The sequence below is a fragment of the Oenanthe melanoleuca genome, chromosome 3 (genome assembly GCF_029582105.1).
Source record: "Oenanthe melanoleuca isolate GR-GAL-2019-014 chromosome 3, OMel1.0, whole genome shotgun sequence".
Lineage (NCBI taxonomy): Eukaryota > Metazoa > Chordata > Aves > Passeriformes > Muscicapidae > Oenanthe > Oenanthe melanoleuca.
The window spans coordinates 64,251,243-64,273,517 of NC_079336.1; the positions used below are offsets into that span (position 1 = coordinate 64,251,243).

General features: G+C 44.9%; 1 protein-coding gene across 1 annotated transcript; it reads right to left on the reverse strand.

The window, feature by feature from the left end:
- Positions 1 to 1,618: 1,618 nt before the first annotated feature.
- Positions 1,619 to 22,269, reverse strand: ZC3H12D (zinc finger CCCH-type containing 12D). The gene is made up of 6 exons (XM_056486280.1): positions 15,781 to 22,269; positions 11,518 to 11,957; positions 7,085 to 7,224; positions 5,884 to 6,118; positions 5,146 to 5,252; positions 1,619 to 4,471 (listed from the first exon to the last, which is right to left on the reverse strand). The coding sequence occupies exons 2-6, from the start codon at positions 11,898 to 11,900 to the stop codon at positions 3,429 to 3,431; spliced, it is 1,908 nt and encodes a 635-aa protein (XP_056342255.1). The 5' UTR covers positions 11,901 to 11,957; positions 15,781 to 22,269; the 3' UTR covers positions 1,619 to 3,428.
- Between the last annotated feature and the right edge of the window lie 6 nt (positions 22,270 to 22,275).

Consider the following 22,275-nt stretch of genomic DNA (forward strand, 5'->3'; position numbering starts at 1 on the left):
GGCAATTACAAGTGTTTGATACCCAGCAAGATTATCTACTTTATAGATTGTTTTATGGCATTAATTCTTAACAGTACCTCAGCTCACCACATCAGTAGTCTTGTCATCCATGTTCTGTGGAAGAGAGATTTCTGTATTTAGAAGAGGTTGCAGAAGAGCTCCAAGAGCACCCTCTTTCCCCCTTCTTATGCTGAGGAGCTGTTGCAGGGGTGACCCAAGATTTTCAGTGAAATATATGTGTCTGGTTTCCCTAGCCCCTTGCAAAGGAGAATGTTTCTGGCTTTCTGCCTTTTTGGGAAGGGCTGAGTGAAGAGAAAGGAAGAGGAATTTTTTTCTGACTTTTTTTTTTTTTTTTTTTTTCCTCTTAAAATGAACTTGGCAACTCTGTAAATCTCCCTTGGGAAAGCAACCCATCTCCTGGATGATTGCTCTCAATGCTTCCAGCTTCTTCTAAAAGAGTCTTGACAACCAAAAAGCAAAGAACATCAAGGGCCTTCTGAGCCTGTTAAGATTTATGGCTTCATTTGCAACTTGGCAGCGAGAGCTGGCCTCAAATGCATCTCATCAGAGATACCAAATAGCAACAGCCTCTTACCCCTGTCCAAGAGCTGCTGCCTCTTTCTGTTGGCAGCCCTTCCCCTGCTCCAGGGGCTGACAAAGGCAAATGGAAATCCCTGCTTTGGAAAGTGCAAAAGGCCCTGCAGCAGGAGCTCCTGAGCCCCAAGAGCTTGTGCTGTGGTGGAACAGGGAATCAGTCCCTGCTTTCTGTGGGCTCCTGGCCAGCAGCAGAGTTCCTCTCAGGCAGTGACACAGCTTTGCTGTTAAGCTGCCCTTCCAGCAAAATCCCCATGAGAAAAAACCCTCTGGTGAGCACAAGAGCCAAGAGAAATCCAGTTCTGTTTAGCACCAAAGTAATTTATTTTCTCAGACACTCTCTCAGCAGAGTGCACATTCTATGTATTTTACCAAAAGTTTCCTCAGTAAATATGACAGAAATTAAAAGAAAAAAAATTAAACATTGAGAGGGTTTTGAACAACCTCCAAATTCCTGTGCATCCTCAAAGGAAAAGGGGAATAGTTTATACACGTCCTCAGCATGCCAAGGGCACCATATAAAGGCAGTGTGCCAATTTTCCTAGGGATTTTTAAATGCCTTGTGTACTGAAATATGTAATGTGCATGCCAGACATGAAAATTAATGTTGACATGTACAGTTACATCCTGCTCTATTGCTGTGTGTGTTTTCTGAATGCTGACATTTGGAACTTGCTTTGTTTGAGTGGGTAGAATGTGTTTTTCCACTCAGCATCACACTTTGTCTCCAGTATTTTTTGAGGCATATCACAGTGAATGTTTTCCACAGTTTTAAGACAACTTCAAATCCTTATGTCATATGCAGTGGATAAATTTATAAGCCATTCTGACAATCCATAGGACATATGGACAAAACAGTCATGTTCTGTGAACGTAAGTCATACCTCCAAAATCCAAATTGCTGTTTCTTGGAGCCAGCCACAGGGGCATAAGAAATTGAACAGATACAATTTACTTATTTTCTGCAAATACTTCAAATACAATCACACACACACAAAAAAAAAAAGAAAGAAAAAAAAAAAAAAAAAAAAAAAGCAAAGAAAAAAAAAAAAGCTGGTGGTGGTTTCCAGAGGGGAACTCTCACCACTTTCAAAAAACGCATCATGTGATATCACTAAGAGTAAATTTCTGCTACCTTCGTGAAACCAACAGAATCCTAACTTCTCATTGAGGACTGTGTTTAATTCCTGTCTGGAACTAACAACACTGCCTTTCAGAGAAATGAGATACTGCAGGGCCTTAGAGATTGAAAATCCCACCTGAATGTTGATGCATCAGTTCTAAGAGGACTGGGGGGAAAAAAAGCAAACAAAAACTAAACAAAATAACAACAAAGGACCCCACTACTTAAGCAAAACCCAGAAAATAAAGAAGACATTATTGAGAACAAAGTGTTATAGATGAACATTTTATAATGTGTTAAAGCATTTTTAAAACATGTCATACTGACATACTTAAACTTTGGTATAGTGCCAAAAGTCTTCAGGATCAACTTTACTATTTGAATTATAACCTGAAGCATTCAGTGGAATAATGCAGAGATTAGCAGCTTTACAGCTTACTGAGAATCAAACGTGTCCTAACAGGACATAGTTTGCTGTATTGCATTATGGGGCCACATTTAGTAATTAAGGGTTAAGTCAACAATAGATTTCTTGTTCAATACAGGAGACACTCAAGTTTGCTTTTAAAATTTTTTTTCTTTCCCTCTTTGGCATCATCTGGACTTCTGGATTTTAATTATCAAATCCAAGCCCTCACCAGGACTTACACTGAAGATTACTTCCCTGATTTGATTTAAGCTGTGTGTGTCCCTTTTCTGAGAAATGTACTTGTGTCTTCCTTCAGGTACTCTGGTGCACCTCCAGCCCTCTGCTAGCAGTTCTGTGTGTTCTCAGCTTTGATTTAGAAGCTTTGAAAGCTCACTGACAATCAGGTAATGACAGGGACCCAAAGCTGCCTTCTAGCAGAGACCACAGCCCTGTGCTGGGGGAACAGGGCAAATCATCTGTGCTGGCTGAGCAGGGAGTGACAGGCTGGTGCTGGGAGAGCCCTTTAGTGGGGACTGGGAAGCACAGTTCAATAGGTCAGGACTCTGAAAACATGTCTAGTGTTTCAAGGTGTTAATGAAAACCTGTGCCATCCTGAATCCAGTCACAGTGAGGTTCAAATGCTGACAGCCCAGTAACCCTGGGCCCTCCTGTTCTCTTTCAGGGGAGATGGAATGCAATCCTGCTGCTGTGGATGACAGCCTTTGCCCTGACTTGATGATTATACTTGTATTCCTGGAGCAGCATTAATCCTTGCCATAATGCCCTCTAAAAACAGTTAAGTCTCAGAATAACATCTTGCCCCAGGACTTGTGCTTATTGGGAATGGTTTGCTCTCGAATTTTCTGTGTCTTTGAGCCATTAAAGTCCAGCAGGCAATATCATGGAATCGCAGAATTGTTTGAGTTGGAAGGGACCTGAAAGATCATCCAGTTCCAGCACCCCTGCTGCCATGGGCAGGGACATTTTCCACTAGACCAGGTTGCTCAGAGCCCCACTCAACCTGGCCTTAAACACTTCCAGGGATAGAGCATCCACAACCTCTCTGACAACCTGTTCTAGTGTCTCACCACCCACGCAATTAAGAATTTCATCCTAAAATCTAGTATAACTTACCCCCTCTCAGTTTGAAGCCATCCCCGTGTCCTATCACCAGAGTTCCTGATTAATTGTCCCTCTCCAGCTTCCTTGTAGGCTCCCTTCAGATACTGGAAAGTTTCTATGAGGTCTTCATGGAATCTTCTCTTTTCCAGGCTGAACGGCCCCGACTTCCCGAGCCTGTCTTCACAGGGCAGGTGGTCCAGTCCCCTTATCCTGGATACTGGGGTACAAAATCATGACCTGGCTCATCACACTGTAAGGGTAAGGGGGGCACAGCTCCCTGTGTATGCTTATTTGCTGGGCAGAGGGTGGCCTTGCAGCTGGGCTGGGCCAGTAGTCCCGGTAAGAGGCACTGGGGTAAGCGTGGGTTTTCTGGAATAAGCCCGTTCCATGGCTGGGATCTGGCTGCAAGGGCTGCGCTGGGGGCTGGCTGTGGAAGCAGCGGTGCTGCTGCAGCTGCTGCTCCCTGTACAGGGGGAGCCTGTCCGGGGCCAGAGCCGTGGGCTGCAGCAGAGCGGGATGCCGGGGCTGTGTGTGCTGGGCACCGCCGGGAATGGAGCGGCTCCCAAGGGCTGATCCGTGGGGCTCCAGGGGCTGTGTGTGCTGGGCACCGCCGGGAATGGAGCGGCTCCTGGGGGCTGTCCCGCGGGGCTCCTGATCCCAGCCGTGCCCCGGGCACATCCCGCCTGGCGCGGCCGGGAGCGCTCCGTGCTGGCAGGGACACCTGGTGCGATCCAAGCCCCGCGGGTGACAGAGGGACAGCAGTCTGTGCCTGAGCTCAGCGCCACGGTGAGGGCTGTCCAAGGCCCCCCTGTCCCCGGCGGAGCACAGGGACCAGCCGTAGGTGCGATCCCTGATGGACACGGCTGCCATCCTCTCCAGGAGCGGCTCCGGCTGCGCCAGGCGCTGCTCCGGCCCCAGCTCGGAGCCGGGACTGCTGGCCCAGGCACGGAATGTCTGCTCAGAACAGCTGCCCTGGGACGGGCCCGGGCAGCAGCAGGGCCCGGAGCCGCCTCTGCCTTCCCGCAGAGTTTCCGTGGCGGCATCGCGGGGCGCGGGTTCTCCTCTGGCTGCGTGTGGCGAGCACCGGCACCTCTCCTCCTCCTTCCCCGGGGCTAACGGGACCTTCGTTTTGGCCCTGAGCTCATCGGCCACTGAAAGCTGAGCTTGATGTTGTCTCTCTGGATGGTAAAATTTGCATTTATTGCCATAGGTGCATTTTTTACCTGAAAGAATAAAAACAAATCAGACAGGAAGTTGTCACTGGCAGCAAGACCGGTTAACGCACACAGCACTTCTCCCCAGCACTGGGTGTGATAAACACAGAAAAAAGGGGAAGTACTATTTTCAAACTCAGTGCTGTTGACTCCAGATTTAAATATTGCTGATATTAATAGCAGGGTGAAGCAGCAGTGAAAGGAAGTCTCTGCTATTCTGGGAGTGTCTGATATTCTTGTTTCAGTTCCTGCACTCGGTGGGCTGGGAGGCTGCTGCTACAAAATGTTGCTTTAAAAAATGGCATAGGGATTTACCTCTGAAAAACCTGCACATTGCTAGGGGCCTGTCGGGATGGGAGAGAGGGAAAGTATTTGGATGGCCATTCCCAAGTGCTGCAGCAAAACCCGCTCCACAAAGTGAGAAGGAAGTGTGGCAGGCAGGTTGGTCAGCACAGCCCTGGTGCCCATGGCTGCAGTTTGCAGGCAAGGATGGAGGGGCCAGAAACATCTGCTGCCTTTGCTGAGGCTGCAGCGACTTCAGCAGGAGGGGAAAAGAGCAGCACATCTTTGAGCAAGCCCAACCCAAGCCCCTTCCATATGAAGCAGCACATGGCAGTGGCCCCTAGCTGAGGGACAGTACTGCTGGGAAGCAGGGGGCATTCAGAGCCTGGGGAGAAACCCACCATAAGGACAAGGCTGCCATTTCTTCTCAGGAAGCACTGGCTTTTTGCTGAGGAAGTTACTTAAGGTGGGTCCATGCCGGCCTAATGGATCATCGGGAGGCATGAACCTGGAAAAGTCAAAAAAGTCACGGATGTAAGCACAGGTCTGTGCACACTGCATGTCCCAGTGAAGTGCATTTCCCCTGCACTCAGCTATTAGGAGACTCAGGAGAGCAGAGAGGTTAGTGTGAACAGACTGAGCACTCAGCTCAGCCTTGCACGAGTGAAAACCTTCTCCCAGCAGGCACGGAGCTCCCACCAGCTTCTTGTCTCTTCTAGCAAGCTATGATTGCAGAAACACAGGGAGAGACCTATTTGGTCATGTAGGAGGATTAGAAATACTGCCAGCCAGCCTCCTCTCATGGATTTAATTCTTACAGGAAATAGAAATTAAAAATACCAACCCTTGGTTTAACATTGCAAATTGGATTGGAAAGAAGCAAAGTTTGTCACTAATGCTGCCATTCAAGTAGAAAAGTTCCTAGAAGAGTTACATGGGATGTTTTAAGATCAAAGCTGAGGGAGTAGGAAACCCAAGAAATGAGATAAGAAAAGCTGCAGTAAATTCCTTTCATAAAAAGGCTCATGTGCTCTGCCACTGGTGGGAGGTACTCTGATGCTGGAGCTGACTTGGCCCATAATTAAATTAAATTCTAAATTCTATAAATTCTAGATTCTATAGCACCATCCACCTCTTACCTGTTACTGACAAAAGAGTACATGAGTAGTCGCTGCTCAATGAACCATTTCCACTCGGGGTTTTCATTCTGCAGATCCCGGTAGTGGTCATTGGAAACAATGACTCCGTCCTTCTCATAAGCAACTTTCACTATGTAGCGATCATCATAGCACACCACCCTCTTGCCTTTCACCTTCCTAGAGGGCGTGTAGACCAGGACAGATTGCTTTTCCAGCTCCTCAAGAATGTGCTGATCTGGAGAGGGCATTGGCAGAAGTAGATGAGGGAAGTAAAAAATAAAAGAGAAACTAATTAATTAGTTTCAGCCATCAGGTCTCCAGCATTTGCTAGAAACCTACAGGAATCTAAAGATATTACAACAGTTTAGGAAACTCAGAGTGCAATTTTCAGATGCAGTGGTACCTGGTGGTTATTTGGCAACTTGAAAACCAGGTCTTTTACAAAAACATCAACTGGTACATTTTGAGACACCCTTTTGTTATTTTTAAGTTTTATCTGTAAAAGAATGCCTCGAATTCTACACCAGAGTCTGGTACTGAATCCCTGCAATGCCCTTTTTACCCTGCTAGATGCCAGAAGGCTCCTAACCAGCCCTGATGTGAGCTTTACCTGGAAGTAAAACATGTGATAAACACATAAATAAACTCTTGCTGCTGTTGAGGACGCTCTGACCTCTTGCCATTCCTTCTGTGCAGGAAGGCAGATCCGTCTCATCTGCACACACCAAGCTGCTGGCACAAACCCCACTGATCTATTTCCAGACAAACTGAGTCTCACTCCCCTCCACAGACTGCTGCTGGTGCATTTTCTCCTCCTGGAAGGGGAGCCCATGCCCCTCTGGTGGGTACAGCTGACAGACAATAGTTATACAGCAATGAACATCACTGTCTCCTGGCAGCCCCCAAAAGCTCTGTAGGCTCATTGCAAGCTGACAAACTCCTTCTTTAACTCAGCTTGGCAGCACCTTGTGCTTGTTAAGCAGAAGGTTTAAAGCAGTGTAACAAATCCTTGTAAGCAGTTTTAGCTGCTAGCCAGGAGCACTGAATGGGGCAATGATTTAATGACTCATTTAAGCCTGATACACATCTTGCATTGTGCTTGTCTTTACAGGGAAAAAAAACTGCACCAGGTTTCTCACATCCCCTCTGTCTCCAAACTGCACCTAATGGCTGCCAAATTACTCCCAGGGTGGTGACCTACCTGCAATGGGGCTGTCTTGTCGAGGGGGTTCCTTTCTCCAGAGGGGGACAAAGACTTTGATGTAAGTGTGCCCCCTCTCTCGAAACCAATCCACTGCCAGCTGGATCCCCCAGCAGGAGAACACCTCCTTGTTTCCATGACTATAAAAAAAGAGAGAGGATGATGAGGCAAAGCTTTTATAAAGCTTAGAGCTGTCTTCAACTGAGCCAGTAATGAAAAGGCAAAATAAACAACTTTTGTGTCATTCACCAGTTTCCAAGAAAACAACCTGGCAGAGTGTCCTGGTGGGACAGATCCAAACATCTCCTCCAGCAGAGCCAAAGATTTATCTGAAAAGCTTAGATATTTAAAAACAGAAGTATGCTATCCCCCCATTTCTGTGACCCAAGCCTATTCCTTCCATCTGTATCTGGATGGGCTTAAGTTCTAAAGTACCAACAAGATCTGAGGTCTTGTCAAACCCTTCACATGCCTTGACTGAAAAAGGTTTGAGGAGTGAGAGTTTCTTCCTGCACAAGCAGAAACCCATGAGACTCTCCTGTGATAAACAAAATGTGGGGATTTTCTTCTGTGGTAACAGGGCCATTAGAGATTTTAACAGCTGAAGTGGCTGCAGGTGTGACCACAGGGCACTCCACTGGTGATCTTTTTTGGAAACATGAGACAAAATATGGGGGAAGACAAACTATAAGAGGTGGGATAGGAAATACAGAGAACCAAAAAAGGGACAAGACATCAGTGGAGATGGCCACAGACACCTCAGGCCTACTTGTATCTTGCTCTGGTTGATGGATATTTTCTTCACTGCACAGAGAGTCAGGAAAGCCCTGTGTTCTAGAAGTGCCAGCAAAATGGGTTCTGAAGAATTCAATATGCAGTATAAGACAGAAAATAACCTCAAGGAAAACAACCAGAGGTGACATAATTTTAAATGTCTCACCTTTCCTGGGAGTTCCTACCGCTTGGCATTCACTTATCTAAAATTTGACTACAATGCAATGTATATGTAAAGGAAGGTGGTTTGTTAACTACCTCTGCACAAGGAAACTAAAACAGACTGTACACAAAGTCCTAAATGCCTTCACAGTATCTGCAGAATGCTCATCCTTGTACTTTGACCTTTCTGCATAATACTGCCAGTCTTACTCAGGCTTTCACCTCTGCAGAAAGCCTTTGTGAGCACTTGGCTGCTACACCCCCTGCACTGACCTACCAGCCAAGGGTGATGCTGCAGTCTTAAAGGAGTCTCCCACCACCTCCTCCCAGGGATTCATCTCTAGGATCTGTCTACACCAGCCTCACAACCAGTTCCTGTCCTGAAGTGGTGACCAGAGATTAAATATAGCACAATTTGTAGGAAGAAACCTGATTGCCTATTAAGAGCTATCAAGGCAATAGGAAGTAATTAAAAACCCTTATAATAAATGGTCTGAAGTGCTCGACATATCTAATCTCCATTTTAGAACAGGTTTTTTTTTCTGCTTTTAAAGGATAGAATCTTCCCAGGATATTCATAACATCACCTGGACTGTTGAATTGGAAGTTTGGGTGACTTTTTCAGATAACTGCCTTTAAAAGGCAGTCCAGGCACATCTTTGATTCCATGACTCAAACAAAATTCAGCGACAACTTTCTTAAATATTGACTACTTGTATACATAATGCTGTGAGCTTTAAGAAGGCAGTTCTAGGTGTACCCCAGTGCAGAAAGTGAAGGACTCAAGAACAAATGGGTCAGCCAAAAGGCCAGAGGGAACAAGGAAGGTGAGGCAGCTGGAACTGCTCCTCAGCATTTCTAATCCAGCTGCTGCTACACTGCTACAGCCAGACCTGGGGGCCATGTGAATGAGTCTGTACATGTGTGGGGGTGCACATCCCCACTCAACACCAGGGACTGCTGTGCAGTGCAGCAGGGCCCTCAGAGCTTTCCATCCTCCCTGTCACCTTTCCCATGCAACCCCAGATCCATGGACCATAACCCATCCATGACCTGCCATACCTCAGTCTCATCTCCCCCTCCTGCCAGCAACAGGGTGCACTGCACTTGGGTCACAGACCAGCAGGGCCCATCTCTCTGGAAATGAAGCAGCAGTTTGGCATCTTTGTGACTCCAGAAGTTAATGTTTCATTAGCATGCACCAAGTCCTTTTAAAATTTTGCCATTCAAACTTCTTTGAGGGGAAGTTTGGGCATTCCAACTTCTTTTGAAAACTGCAAATGGCCCCATCTCCACCTGGCCATGACACAGCATCAGCCAAAGCTTTGACAAAAATGACTAGGAAAGCTAGCTTTAAACCACAGCTTTAAACTAGGTGTAAGTGCAAGCACTAGAGGAGACAGCAGCCTCTTTGGCAGTGAATTTGGTTATGACACTTCCCTTTTCCTACTAACACAACCCCATTTATTCTTTCCACCAGCCTTGCTGAACTTCCCATGGACAGGCTGGCAGGTGGTGAAATTCCTTGTTACAACTGACGGAAACACAAAGTGTACTGAGATGTTTGGTGAGTGAGACTGGCTGGAGGCAAGGTTATTTTCCATTCAGCTTCTCTGGGTAGGCTGCTTGATGGCTGGAGACTGCTGAGTCAGTTGCTTTATTACCCTGGGGTAACACATCCTTTTCTAAACCTTGCACTCTACCGTGGGCTCTCAATGCCAACTCCAAATTGCTCCAGAAACAGCAATCCTAAGATAGAAAAATAAATGCTCAAGGTGTTTTTCTCTACACAGACAGCTGCCACTTGAAGCTCTAACTTCTTGATTGTTTCATTCCTAAAGTGCTGCTTCTGCTACACTTTTATGGTTGCTGGTATTGATGATGATGGAGTTTTCCCCAGCAAGGGAATCCCCAGCAAGGGAATCCCTGTTCCCCGACACCTGCAAACAGTCCTTCTCTGTCTGACAGCAGCAAACCAGAAAAATTAAAGCACGGGTACTGAAAGCACTGACCAGGCCTACCCCATTAGCCACAGCAAATGCCCTTCAGCATCACTTTGAAAGGCATCCAAGAGAGGAAAGCAGCTCCTTCCAGGCTGTGCCCTTCCAGGCACCAACTGAACTGACAAGCTCAGTAGTCTCCTCCATCGTCCACAGAGTCATTATCAAGACAGAGGTTGGGATGTCTCAGAAGAGCTGTAAAACTTTTGCCTTTCTGAAACTTAAAGCTGCTGTGCCAGGAGAGCTGAGAACAGAGCCCAAGGCCCATCATGGGTAATAGTGACCCCAGCACAATGGAAGGTGGGTGATCAGCTCAGCCACACTGCCTGAGTGGGTGCTCAGCTCATCTGCAGAGAGGCAAGAAAGGCACCCTGAGGAGGGGCTTGACTGAGGCAAAGCAGGGCAGGAGATCTCACACCTGGCTACCAAGTTCATGGACCAGACAAGGCCAAACAAGTTTGCTCTGTTGTGTATTTCCCACTCCTGGTGATCTGCCTTGAGCAGGGAGCCTCTTGGTTTTGGCTGGGATTTCTCCCTTCACCCACAAGATGGCATAATTTGCTTAGTTGCTGTGGATGCTGGACCACTTTTCTCTCTAACCAGAGGGGATATGGTCTCATCCCATCTCACAGGATGGCTGTTGAAAGAGGAAGCCTTCCTTTGCCCTGTCCCAGCCTACAGGGATGGGCTTGGCCCTGCCAAGTGGACAGGGAAGTTGACAGAGAAAACAGATGGATAGCCAGTGCATCCTGGACTCCTGGCTCTGTATTGCTTGGATAAACAGAGGCCAGCCCACTGCTGTCTTTGGACATCCCATCCACAGGGATATGCCAGGATCCCCCTCTGTAAGGGTGCTTTCACAGTGCCAGGGCACTGCCAGGAAAATGGGTTGATGTGACATTTCCCAGAAACACAATGACTAAGGAGGGAATTAACCTCTTCAATGCAAATCAACTGCTAATTCCCTGATATTTCCCTAAAACTGAAGCCAAATCGAAAACCAACAAAAATCATACAAGGTGGGAACATTTTACTTGCAAGTCAAAGTGGTACAACTGTGATATTGTTAGAAAGCACAGCCACCTGGCATTATTTCCCTTCTCCTTAGATTACCTGGGTGCTCTTTCTACATGTTCATCAGTTTTTCCCTGGAAGCATCTCAGGTTTAGAAATCCGAGGTGCCCATTAGAAAAGGGGGGTAATTTAATAGTGAGCTCAAAGGGAGGGACACTGCCATGAGCAGTGGACAGAGGTTGCCTTATTCTGGTCAGAATGCAGAGTGAGCCAGTAATTGCATGTGATGTGCATATTCATGGGCATCAAGGCAGCAGGTCCTCAAAAGCTGTGCATCAGCCAAAGGACAGGAATAAGCAATTGTGCATACGTCAATTGCATCAATGTACCTCTCACCTGAAAGAAAAACACACTGCAAGCCATCAGTTCTAAAGTTCCAAAGCTTCAGAGGAAGAGAGATGCCTTCCAGGGGATGGAGCTTACCTCATTGCAACATTGCTGCCATCGATCACAATGGGTCTCAAGGAATCAGAAGAATCACTTCCATCATCTCCAAGCCACTGCAGCCCTGCTGTGGTGCCACACGATCCACGGGCAACCAGCTTTAGCTGGGAAGGCTGAGCCTGGCTCTCCAGAGCCTGAGGTTTGCTCCCCATCCGAATCAGCTCCTTCAGCACATCATCCTCCAGGGCCTCTTGGCCCAGGCTCTTCAGCACTTTGCAGATGTCCTGCTTACCATAGCCCAGCTTGCAGAAAAAATCCATCTTGCTCTGGTGCACTTCCACCCCTGCTGCAGAAACTTTTCTGGAGTGTGGTGGTGCTGCTTTGCTAGAAATTGAACTGGCCAGTGCCATTTTAGCAGGCATTTATGTTCCTTTAAACCTGATGGTGCTGTCTTCCCAGCTGTGTCGCACAGGCATCAGCTTCAGGGAGGGAAAGATTAGAAACAACAAAACACGAGCATTAAGGAAGAGCATGCAACTGTCTCAGTTCTTTGCCTGGGCACAGCAGAGACCAGCAATTAGCTGTGTTCTCTCTGAGGAGACTGTCCAGCCTTCTCTCTGCATTTAAGCATTTTTCTGGTCTGCTCTCAGTTACAAAAGCACCAGAGTGTCCCGTGCAACGTTCGTCACTCTCCAAACATTATGTCAGACAGGTGTCACTTCACTTGGTGAGCTGTGCCAGGCTCCTGTACGCAGGCTGCATGCGTGAGCTGGTTCTTCAGACTTATCTCACAGGAAATGACACAAAGGGGATTTTCATTTTGCTCTGTGGTTTCTCAAACCAAGATAAATATCTGTCAAATTTTACTGGATGGGCTCAGATGCCATAGCAACTTAACAAGTATGGCAAATTTCATCCTGTAGTTTAGGGAAACGTGCTGTTTGCAAAGTATCTGGAAACTGATTTTTTTTTTTTAAATAGTTTTATTTTCCCTGCTATGTGTCTCGCGTGTATACAGACATAAATTCTGAAATTCTGTCACTCATCTGTTCTAATGATTTCTGACTACTCTTTTCCTGTTACTACTATTTCAGAGAGGGCTTTTATTTTCAGAGAAGCAGCTTGTTTTTTTGAAAGCCAGCAGGAAAGTGCTTTGAAGCAGGTGATCCAGACAGCAGTTTCAATTTCACTTCTGTTTATTGTCAAGGTAATTCAGAAATGAGCGTGCATTAGTAGCTACTTATTATTAGTAGCTACTTCATATCTTCCAGAACTGCACCATGTACATTTCTGGTTTACCCAGTGAATGAAGGTGATGGGCAGCATAGTCAGGAACAGCCAGAGCTGCCTAAGCCTGACAAGTGTCACACAGAAGAACATACACGGTGACCACTCATCCATCAAGCCAAACACCTTCAGCCACTGTTGGCTTGCTTGCACTGAAGCATCTCTTGCCACATCACTGCAATAATTGGTGCTACCTGGTTAAAAGCTGTGGCTGGTTCTTTTACCCACGCGAGGGATGTAGGGGTGGCCTCTTCCCTCTGCTGATTGCAGTCTGATGCAGAATTAACTGACCAAACAACCACCTCTGTGCCAAGCCCAGAGCCAGAACCACATCCCAAGCTCCCCTTCCCACCCTGCCAGCCATTCCCTGCCAGCGCTGGGCCAGCCCAGGAGCCAGAGCTGAAACCATGTGGAAGAAGGCACGGAGGTACTGGAAACAAACAGCTGGGAGAGGAGTCAGAGTGAAGCTCCCAAGGCATAAGAACCCTCTCAGGCTGTGGGTAAGAAATCCACACTGGGTTCAGTTAATTTAAAACTGATTAGTTTACCAAGAAAACATAGTAATTAGTTACAACCTCATCTGGTGAAACTTTTATCTTTACTTTTCTATGTAGCTTTATAAATTTCAGTTATTCTCTGGGAGAAATCTGGCACACAGTCAAAAATAACAAACATCACCAATAAAATAAAACATATATATGTCTTAACTGTAATGGGAAAACAGTCACCACGTGTATTTCTATATCTGTGTATCTAAACTAAAGCATTGCTTATTTTAATCAGTGACTGTTTTCCCCACAGTGCAGTCTGTAACAATTTTACAATTTTTAAATCTAATCCTTGTTTTTAATTCATTGACTAAAGACAAAAATGTATTTGCCTGCTTTTTCATTATTGAAATGTTTTCTCATCTTTGAAACAGCTACTGAGCTGAAATACATTGACGTAACCAAATAAAGCAGAAGCAGCCACATCTGTGCCAGCACCACAGCAAAATCTGCTTCCAGGTATGTGATCAGTGGCTCCAAACACTTAAAGTGTACCACTTGATTTTCTTTAAAAGCCTAGAATTTAAAAAATGAATTATTGTTAATTAAAATTTTTTCTTAGTATCTCTCTCCAGGTTGAAAAGAAAACATTTATCACATATTTCAATAGCCATTCCTATTATTTTCAAACCTGTACTTCTGTCTACTCTGATGCTTTTCCTTTTTTTTCTCCCCCCACCCCTTTCCTTTTACTATCAGAACAATTTCCCACGTTAGCATCACATTGTGTTGCATGGATGTTTGTCCTGGATTTCATCTGGAATTAGGTTCAATCCAATCCTTCAGAATTTTACCAGAGGTCTTTCCAGCTGCAGAGGGGGCAGAGGCCACACCCACCTACATACAAGTAGGTGATGGATAAAGTTGTTCACCATAACACTTTTCTAGCTCCATCCCAGGCAGCACCAAGCCCGTGGCTCATGTCTGCACCCTTTGCTTCTTTTTGCAAGGCTTGGTCCATCTGTGCAAGCAGTGAATCCCTTTGGCTTGGTAAGCATGGGAAACACTGAGGTCTGGATGGCTGCCTGGGGCTGATGTGATGCAGCATCAGCCATCTCCAGCAATATGGTAATTCTGCAAGTTAAACACTGGACTTCTGCTGCAGCGTGGCCAAACATTAAAAATGGGTGACACAGACACTGCAGGGTGTCACCACAGAGAGAGCAATTTGGAAAAACTGAGATGGAAGCCTTGGAACACTGAGGTCATCCTTCTCAAGGTGGAATTAAAGGGCAGTAAAATCCCTGGCTTACACATTAGTAAACAGTCAGGAGTGTGCCCAAGTTCTGCAGGTCAGCGGGCTGCTTACAACCAGCACAAAAAACATGACAAGAGGAGAAATAGTGTATCACAGAGTACAGCTTCTGCTATCACAAACAGGTTGTGAAATTCCATTTATAAACTTTATGACCTTCATTTGCAAACTACTTAGATTTCCTCCTGCTACTTTCCTCCCTTTATCTCAGCTGATCTCACTGGAAGCTGTTTTTGTTCTCACTCCTGACTGAAAGCCAGTCTTCCATTTCATAGAATAATTTATCCACAGATAATGGTGTGCCCATCCTATGTTCTAGCCTAAAAATCACTCTCTCTGGGGTGTTGGGACTCCTTTTACAGATATACACACACAGAAGAAAAGGCTTCAGTCAGGTTTCCAAAATTCTATTTCAATCTTAATATTTTAGAATATTAATATTTCAATGAGTATTTTGACCAAAAAATCGGAAGACCTTTTGTGATTTTATGCCTTTGGTATATTTTGACAGATTTTTAAGATTAGAAAATGATAATGGAGAACACTTTTCCAAAGAAGTGGTGGTAACTACTATATCTTGAATGACTTTAAAGAATAATTTTTCCTCATCCTTCCACCAGGGTGTTTGCTCCTCTTCTGACCAGTCAGAGCAGCATCTCCAGCAGCCTCGAACCACAGTAAGGACCAGTCTGACTCAGAGGGATTTAGAGTGCTTCAAAGCCCCCCACAAAAGGCCCATTCTGCCCAAGCAGAGGCAGAGAGGATACAGCCCTAGACAAATCTGTCTCAAGGCAGAGAAGGTTTAGGTCTTCTCTAAAGTTCATGTGCATGCTGAGCAGCACAAGGAGCACAGCTACAGCTCCCTGCCAACACAGTATTGCCCCTCACACCTCGGGGCTGGACCACTTCACCCCTCTTCCTCCTTCACCCTTGAGAATAACACTGCAAACCACCTAAGAGTGACAGCCCATTTGAGCCCTGCCATGTGGTGTTTCCCTGAATGCAGATGGGCTGCTCTACCTTCAGAAAAATAAGAATTTTTCAATTCACAAACGAGATGCACATAAACTCTACATAGCAACACCAGTTTTTTGCTGTCTTGATGACTTTTCCTTCCCCACCTTCCCTACTCTGTTTGCTAAAAAGAATAAAGCCAAACTCCTGAGGGAGTGAGCTGTGCTCACAGGCAATCCCTCTGGCTCTGCACCTTACCTGGCAGCTGTTCTTTCTGTGGCCTAGAAGTGCTGTCCCACCATCCTCCAGCCAGAAGCTGGATTCAGAGCACTACCAGGCTCACAAGGAAGTCATCAGCTCGTATTTAGAGGCAAGGCTGATGTCAACTGAGAGCAAATAAGTGCAGTGGGCAGAACTCATTTTATAGGAAGGTTTTACTTCCTCATGTGACTGGCCAAGCTCTCATATAACCATAGTTTGATAAACTTTCACTTCATTTTTCAAAAGGGAAAAAAAAAAATAAAAGCGGTTCCCAACACATCTCCATTCTGAGTCACAGGCAAAGATTAGTCAAACTCACTGTGGCAGGGATGCAGAACATTGGGCAGTGAGAACATAGCACATGAATTCTGGATGAAGTGAAACGTGTTCCACCAGGGTTGCTGTACCAAGTTAGCATAGCCTCATTCCCATGCATCTAGCAAATTCCTGACCTCCGGGGAAATGTGGAAAAAAATACTTAAAAAAATAAACATTTTGCTTAGCCCCCAGTATTGCAAAGCCTCATTCAAACACTTCCAAGTCTGAAGGAACCTGCTCTGGGACACTACTATGAAACATCAAAACCCAAACAATCCCCTCTAGCCTGCTGGTGCCCCAATTGCTTCAGAGACACTCAGCCTGTCCACAGCAAAGACTGACAGGCACTTCTTCCTGGAAACCTGAGGTTTTCCGCTGGTTTTTCCTTACCTTGCTGCAAAGAAACACACTCCAAATACAATTTTAGGCAGCAAGAAGGGTTGGAGACTCTCAGAGGGGTTAACTCCTGGGGCTTCAGACAGCCTTTGCACATGCAGTGCCCTTTGCCCCAAGGGACAACTGGGGTGCTGTGGAAGGAGAGAACCTGCCACTGTCACAAGGCAAAACAGCAGAGGAGGGCTGACCTTTCCCAGTCAGAAATCCCACTACTTGCATACTTTGTGGGAGTAAGCACAGTGGCTTACAGGGTGGCCAAACCCTTTGCAGTGGTATCCTGTTTAATCCAAACTGTCTGCTACTTGCTGCAAGCCTCACTGTCGTTTTTTCCAAGTGATGGTTCCACCTTGACATCACACCCAGACTCCTGGAAACTCTTTGGGAGCCAGGATGCCCTGCTGCTGTGCAAAGCAGTGCCCTCACAGGATAAGGGGGCAGCACACGTCCTCCTGTGTCCTGGCACAACACTTCCTCTAATCCACAAAGCTCTGGCTGGGCAGGTTAAGGCTACAGAAACAGGCTCCTAAGAGCCACAACTAAAGAATTGTGTTAATTCCCTGCTGCCCAGAACAGCTGCGAGAGCAGAACACCCATAACCTTTGACTCCTCACTCCTTGGACTCAGAGTCACAGAATCACAGAATGAACTAGGCTGGAAAAGACCTTTGAGATCATCAAGTCCAACCTAAACTCCAAACATGCCTGGAGAGGAGGGGTTTTCTTTGCTCTACTTAAGCTTTCACAATGCCACACACCTCATCACAAGACCACCATGTAGCAGTTCTACTGGAAAGAGAAAGTTGCTGCATTATTGATAACCCAGGAAGGCAACAGAGCAAAGCACACCGTTTTTACCCCTTTATGTTTTAACTCCTACTTGTCAGTAAAATGGGGCTTTTACTACCTAAATAGGAGCTTATAAAAAGAAAAGTGAATTAGATAAAAAAAAGCCATGAGCAAAAAAGACTTCAACATCCTCCAAATCATAGGCAGCCAGGAAGACCTTCAGCCAATTCCTGAAACCCGCTTACCTAGGTGATCACCTGCTACCAGAGAGAAGACCATGAGAAATAAAGGAGCATATTTAACTTCTCAGATGATCTCACACCCTTTCACTCACCAGCATAGACACACATTTAAGCACCAAAGGCTGTGGTTTCAAACACATTTCCTTTCTCAGCTGTGCTCGCTTGAGCTGACAAGCATGCTGAATTTTCCCAGCACAGATTTATTTCTGCTCTAGGCCACTGTTATGCTCTAGAGGGAAAGAGCTGCACTAGGAGAAGTTTTCTTCCCCTAGAGGGGAAGACCTCCCCACTAATGGATGTTTCAGTGCTGAGGACTGAGGTTATTGGTTTGTGAAACAACTAGACCTTCACCAGAAAGAATCACTACCAACCTCAAAGTGGGGCAGCTTTGCTGCAGCAGCTCCTGGAGACTATGGAGACCAAGCATGATTCTGAAGAAGGCTCCCCATGCAAAACCACTTTCCTGATGGTGCTAGACTCCTGCACGGAAAAAACATTCTCTTGAAACTGGTTCTGTGGAACACCTCAGGTATTTTGGACTACACACCTCAGTGAGATATTTGCTTTGCTAAAGGAAACAGTTGGTATTGCATCAGCACAAGAGAAAAGCATTATCACCCTCTTCCTCGTCTGAAAAGTTCACCTGCTGTCTACCAAACAAACATGTGGCCATAGGAACGCTGTGAAAATTCTTTAGCCCGTAACCAGCACAACACAGTCAGAATAAAGCAAGTGCTAAATCAGATGTAGGTCTATTTCCAGTAATATTATTAATAGTTGTGGAACTAATATGTTCTCCATCCTGTCTCAAGTGAGAGTATTCCCCTACTCCCTTCAGGAAGGCTCAGGTCAGACCTTCAAGCCAAGCTCTCTCAACAGTATAAGCTATGCTCCTGACTTAATTACAAATTTTTAATATTAGGCAAAATCTGGATGTTTTCTGCCAGTGAAATTCTTTCCCTGTTGGAGACACTGAAAATTTTGACTTGGAGACAGCTGCTCACCCCAAAAGCCTACATCACTAATTTAGCAGGTCCTACTAGAGTGCCAGCTCAGTTAATGACAGGCAATCCTGTATTCAGATTGGCAGAAAGCCACTACCTTTAAAAGAGATATTTCTACATGCTTGCCAAAATGACCACCTTTCCTACTTCCTCAAAATGATGCCACTGTAGCAAGCACTCCATCTGACCACAGAACAGGGAGAACAAAACCAGGAAAACCAGTTTCATTAATGCAGACAATGGTAACTTCTTGGAAAATTTCAACTCCATTCATAACGTATGATGTAGCAGGATCCCTACTTCGTTTTGCCTAAAATATCTATTTTTCCTCATTTTATATAACAAGCTACTGCTATGACTCAAGTTGTTTTCCACTGGGCTTAAAATAAAAAGTACCTTTTTCAATCAGAAAGTCCCAAACAAGTTTCAAGTTCAAAAGTTTACTGCCGTTCAGGTTAAGATTTCAGAAGGCTCTTGGAACTGTCATTCAGCTTCAATGATTTATTGTAACCTCATAAGACCAAAACCAACAGAGTTTACTGTATTTATCTTTTAAGACAGCCACCATATTTAACCAAGGTGATACTGGCTTGCTCAGTGAGAAAAAGCACATTCCATCAGTAGCCAGACCAAGCATTTTACACAAAAAATACTGCCCTGTAGCAAGTATTTATGTAAATCTGATTGTAATTTAAAATTTTTCAAATTGCTTGTGCTTCCTCTGTATGTAACAGGTGATTCACAGAAACACATGCTCCAGGGAAGCTTACAAGCAAAACCTGTAATTCTGTTGCCAATAACATACAAGTTTTACATTAAAAAAATCAGGATACAGGAGGGCAAAATGGACAAAGGTAACAGCAGCAACAGAATCAGAAATTGTTGTAAACTTCTTGAAAATTTTAAAATGCTTGTCCAAATAACTAACAGATGATGGGGATGGGGGAGAATCTGGTTTGGTTTGTTTGTGTGGTTGTTAAGGTTGGGTGTTTTTTTGACAAGTGGAAGGAAGCAGGTAGAGCTTTACCTCCTGAGAGTACAGGGTTACCATGACTGGGTTTGGGTAACTCCCATCCTGCAATGCCAACCACTCGGATACATTTATGCTACTTCGACTGACTTGTGCCATGTCTGTGGGATTAGAGAGACACCTCTGTTGTAACCTACCCTTCTCCCACTTGCCTTTAGTGCTCTATGACCATGTCTTATTCATAACCTGGTTTTGGCCAAGTCCACTCCAAGCCTTGGAATCAAGCTCAAGAGATCTACAGAGAACTAAAGAAACTACAACATATGACAGGAAAATAGGTCTCAAACTTACTCAAATCCACAGAATAAAACGATTTCGAGTCTACATCTCATTTTTAAGCTGTTGCAAGTAAAGGAATCCAACAGACAACTCTGAGAAGCTGGCTTCTAAGTCTTCAACTAATGAACAAAGAGCCTAAAGCATGAGGCATTCCCCTTCCAACAGGCATCTTAACTTGACAGTCAAGTCAAAGTAAAGAAGTTGATGCTTCTGCTACAATTTCAATGCCATTTTCAACATTTAGAGGAAGGTGGGGTTTTTTGTTCTGTTTTTAACTACCACAAGCACCAAAGGTCAATACTGAAACTGAGGTTGGAGATAGCATTGACGAAAATGAAGTGACAGAGACGTGTGACTTCTCATGCCATTAAAACAAGTCAACTCTTAAATTTCCAGATAATAAAGAGTCCTGTCCACTCCAACACCTCTGGCTGGACACAAACAGCAGGAAATGTTTGTGGTTGCAGCTGGCCATACAGCTTGTTTGGGCCATTTCCCGAAGAACCACATGTACAAAACCATAATTTCAGATAACTGGAGGAGTAAATCCCATCTAACCCAGAGTGCTCAGCTGTCTATGCGCCCATGCCAAGAGCACTGTGATCCCTGCAGTTTCAGCTAGAAATGTAGCCCCAAAATTAAGTACTTGCCTCTAAATTGGGAGCTTTTTTACTGTAATTTAATCACCTATTATCCCCTTATTTTTGAACATCCACATTTGAAAGCTTCCTCTCAAAAATATAAGCAGGTAATTTTGCTAATCTGAAGGATCTGTGTATCTTTAACAGCACCAAGGCACATTGAAAATCAGAAACTTGAAACCTTTCAGACGTACTGGTTTTCTAACCCTTTATTCAGAAGACTCTGGCCAACAATGAAGATGGACTATTTACTTCTGTATATTACTCATTTAAACTTCTAGTTCTTAAGTATTTCTGTGTTGCAAAGAAAAGAAGAGCCATTTCTGCTTCAAAAGAGAGCACATTCACCTGAAGTAGGGTGTTTCTAAACATCAGTAACTTTTGTATGTCCCTCAAGTGGTCGAGGGCTAGCTGAAGGTTAGGAATGGCTGTTGAAACTCTTTGTGATGTTAAGTCACAGCTCTCCAATAAGAGAACCTCTGGTGTTCAGCAAGAATCCAACACTCTCCCCAGCTGGAAGCTTTTGTTTGTTTCTATGACTGACATTTCCTAAAGAAAGCAACAATGCAATTGCTTTACTAGATCCACATTCTTTTCAAATCTGGCCAGTGCTTTTTGCAAGTTAAAAATGTTGTGTGGAAAAGGACAGCAGGACTGAGAACAGTATGACAGCACAAACCTTTCCTCTTTAACAGAGCAGGCTAAGAGCAGGAAGAGCTCGAGACAATCTATTGCCTCTACAGCACTATTTCAAAGGCACCATATCCTGACCTAGTAACAGTTCCTTGGAATCTTCTTATACCCAGACTGAAGGCAGAAATTTTCTTGGTAAGAGTAGTGAGTAGTCCTGAGCCCAGATTCCCCACGAGACTTCCAGGAACAGGCTTCCTGCTTACCTCTCCTCTGGGACAGAGGGCTCTTGCTCAGACTCTGCAATGACAGCCCCTGTAGGGTCTTGGGTGGTTAGAAATGTTTTGCCAGGAGACAAGTTATGGAAGTTCTGGATTTCTAGTTCTATGCTTTGAAGGACACAAAAGTTAGAGATTCATCAAAACGCAGCTTCTTTAGCCAAGTACATTTCCTGTCTTTGGTCAAGTCCACTCCAAGTCTTGGAATCAAACTCAAGAGATCTACAGAGAACTAAAGAAACTACAACATATGACAACAAAATAGGTCTCACACTTACTCAAATCTCCAGAATAAAACAATTTAGAGTCTACATCTCATTTTTACGCTGTTGCAAGTATAGGAATCCAATAGAAAACTGAGGAGCTGGTTTCTAAGCCTTCAACTAATTAACAAAGAGCCTGAAGCATGAGGTGCTCCCCTTCAAACAGGACTCAGCTATGTCAAAGTGAAGAAGCTGATGCTTCTGCTACGACATTTTCAATATTATTTTCATCATTACAGGAACTTGGGGGATTTTTGTTCTGTTTTCTAGCTACCACAAGCACCAAAGACACCGGACTCCAGCTTTGTTTTTAACAAAGAAAAGACAGGGTGGATGCTGCTGGAAAGCACATTCCTGTATTAAATACCTTCAGTATCCCTGCCCAGTTTAGGTCTGGAGATTATAGCCATCTCATCTGGCCTGCTTAGTCAGAATTTTCTGCCATGGGATAGTTTCAGCTGATTATGTTCCTTAAATACCAGCCCTCCCATAGAATCATCTTAATAAGAATTTCTCTTTCTTCACAGTCCATTGAAATACTCTACCCAGGCATAGCTACTGGAACTCCAGGCCAGAGCAATTTGCAGTGATTCATCTTGAATTTTAGAACTAGCAGATCATGTTCC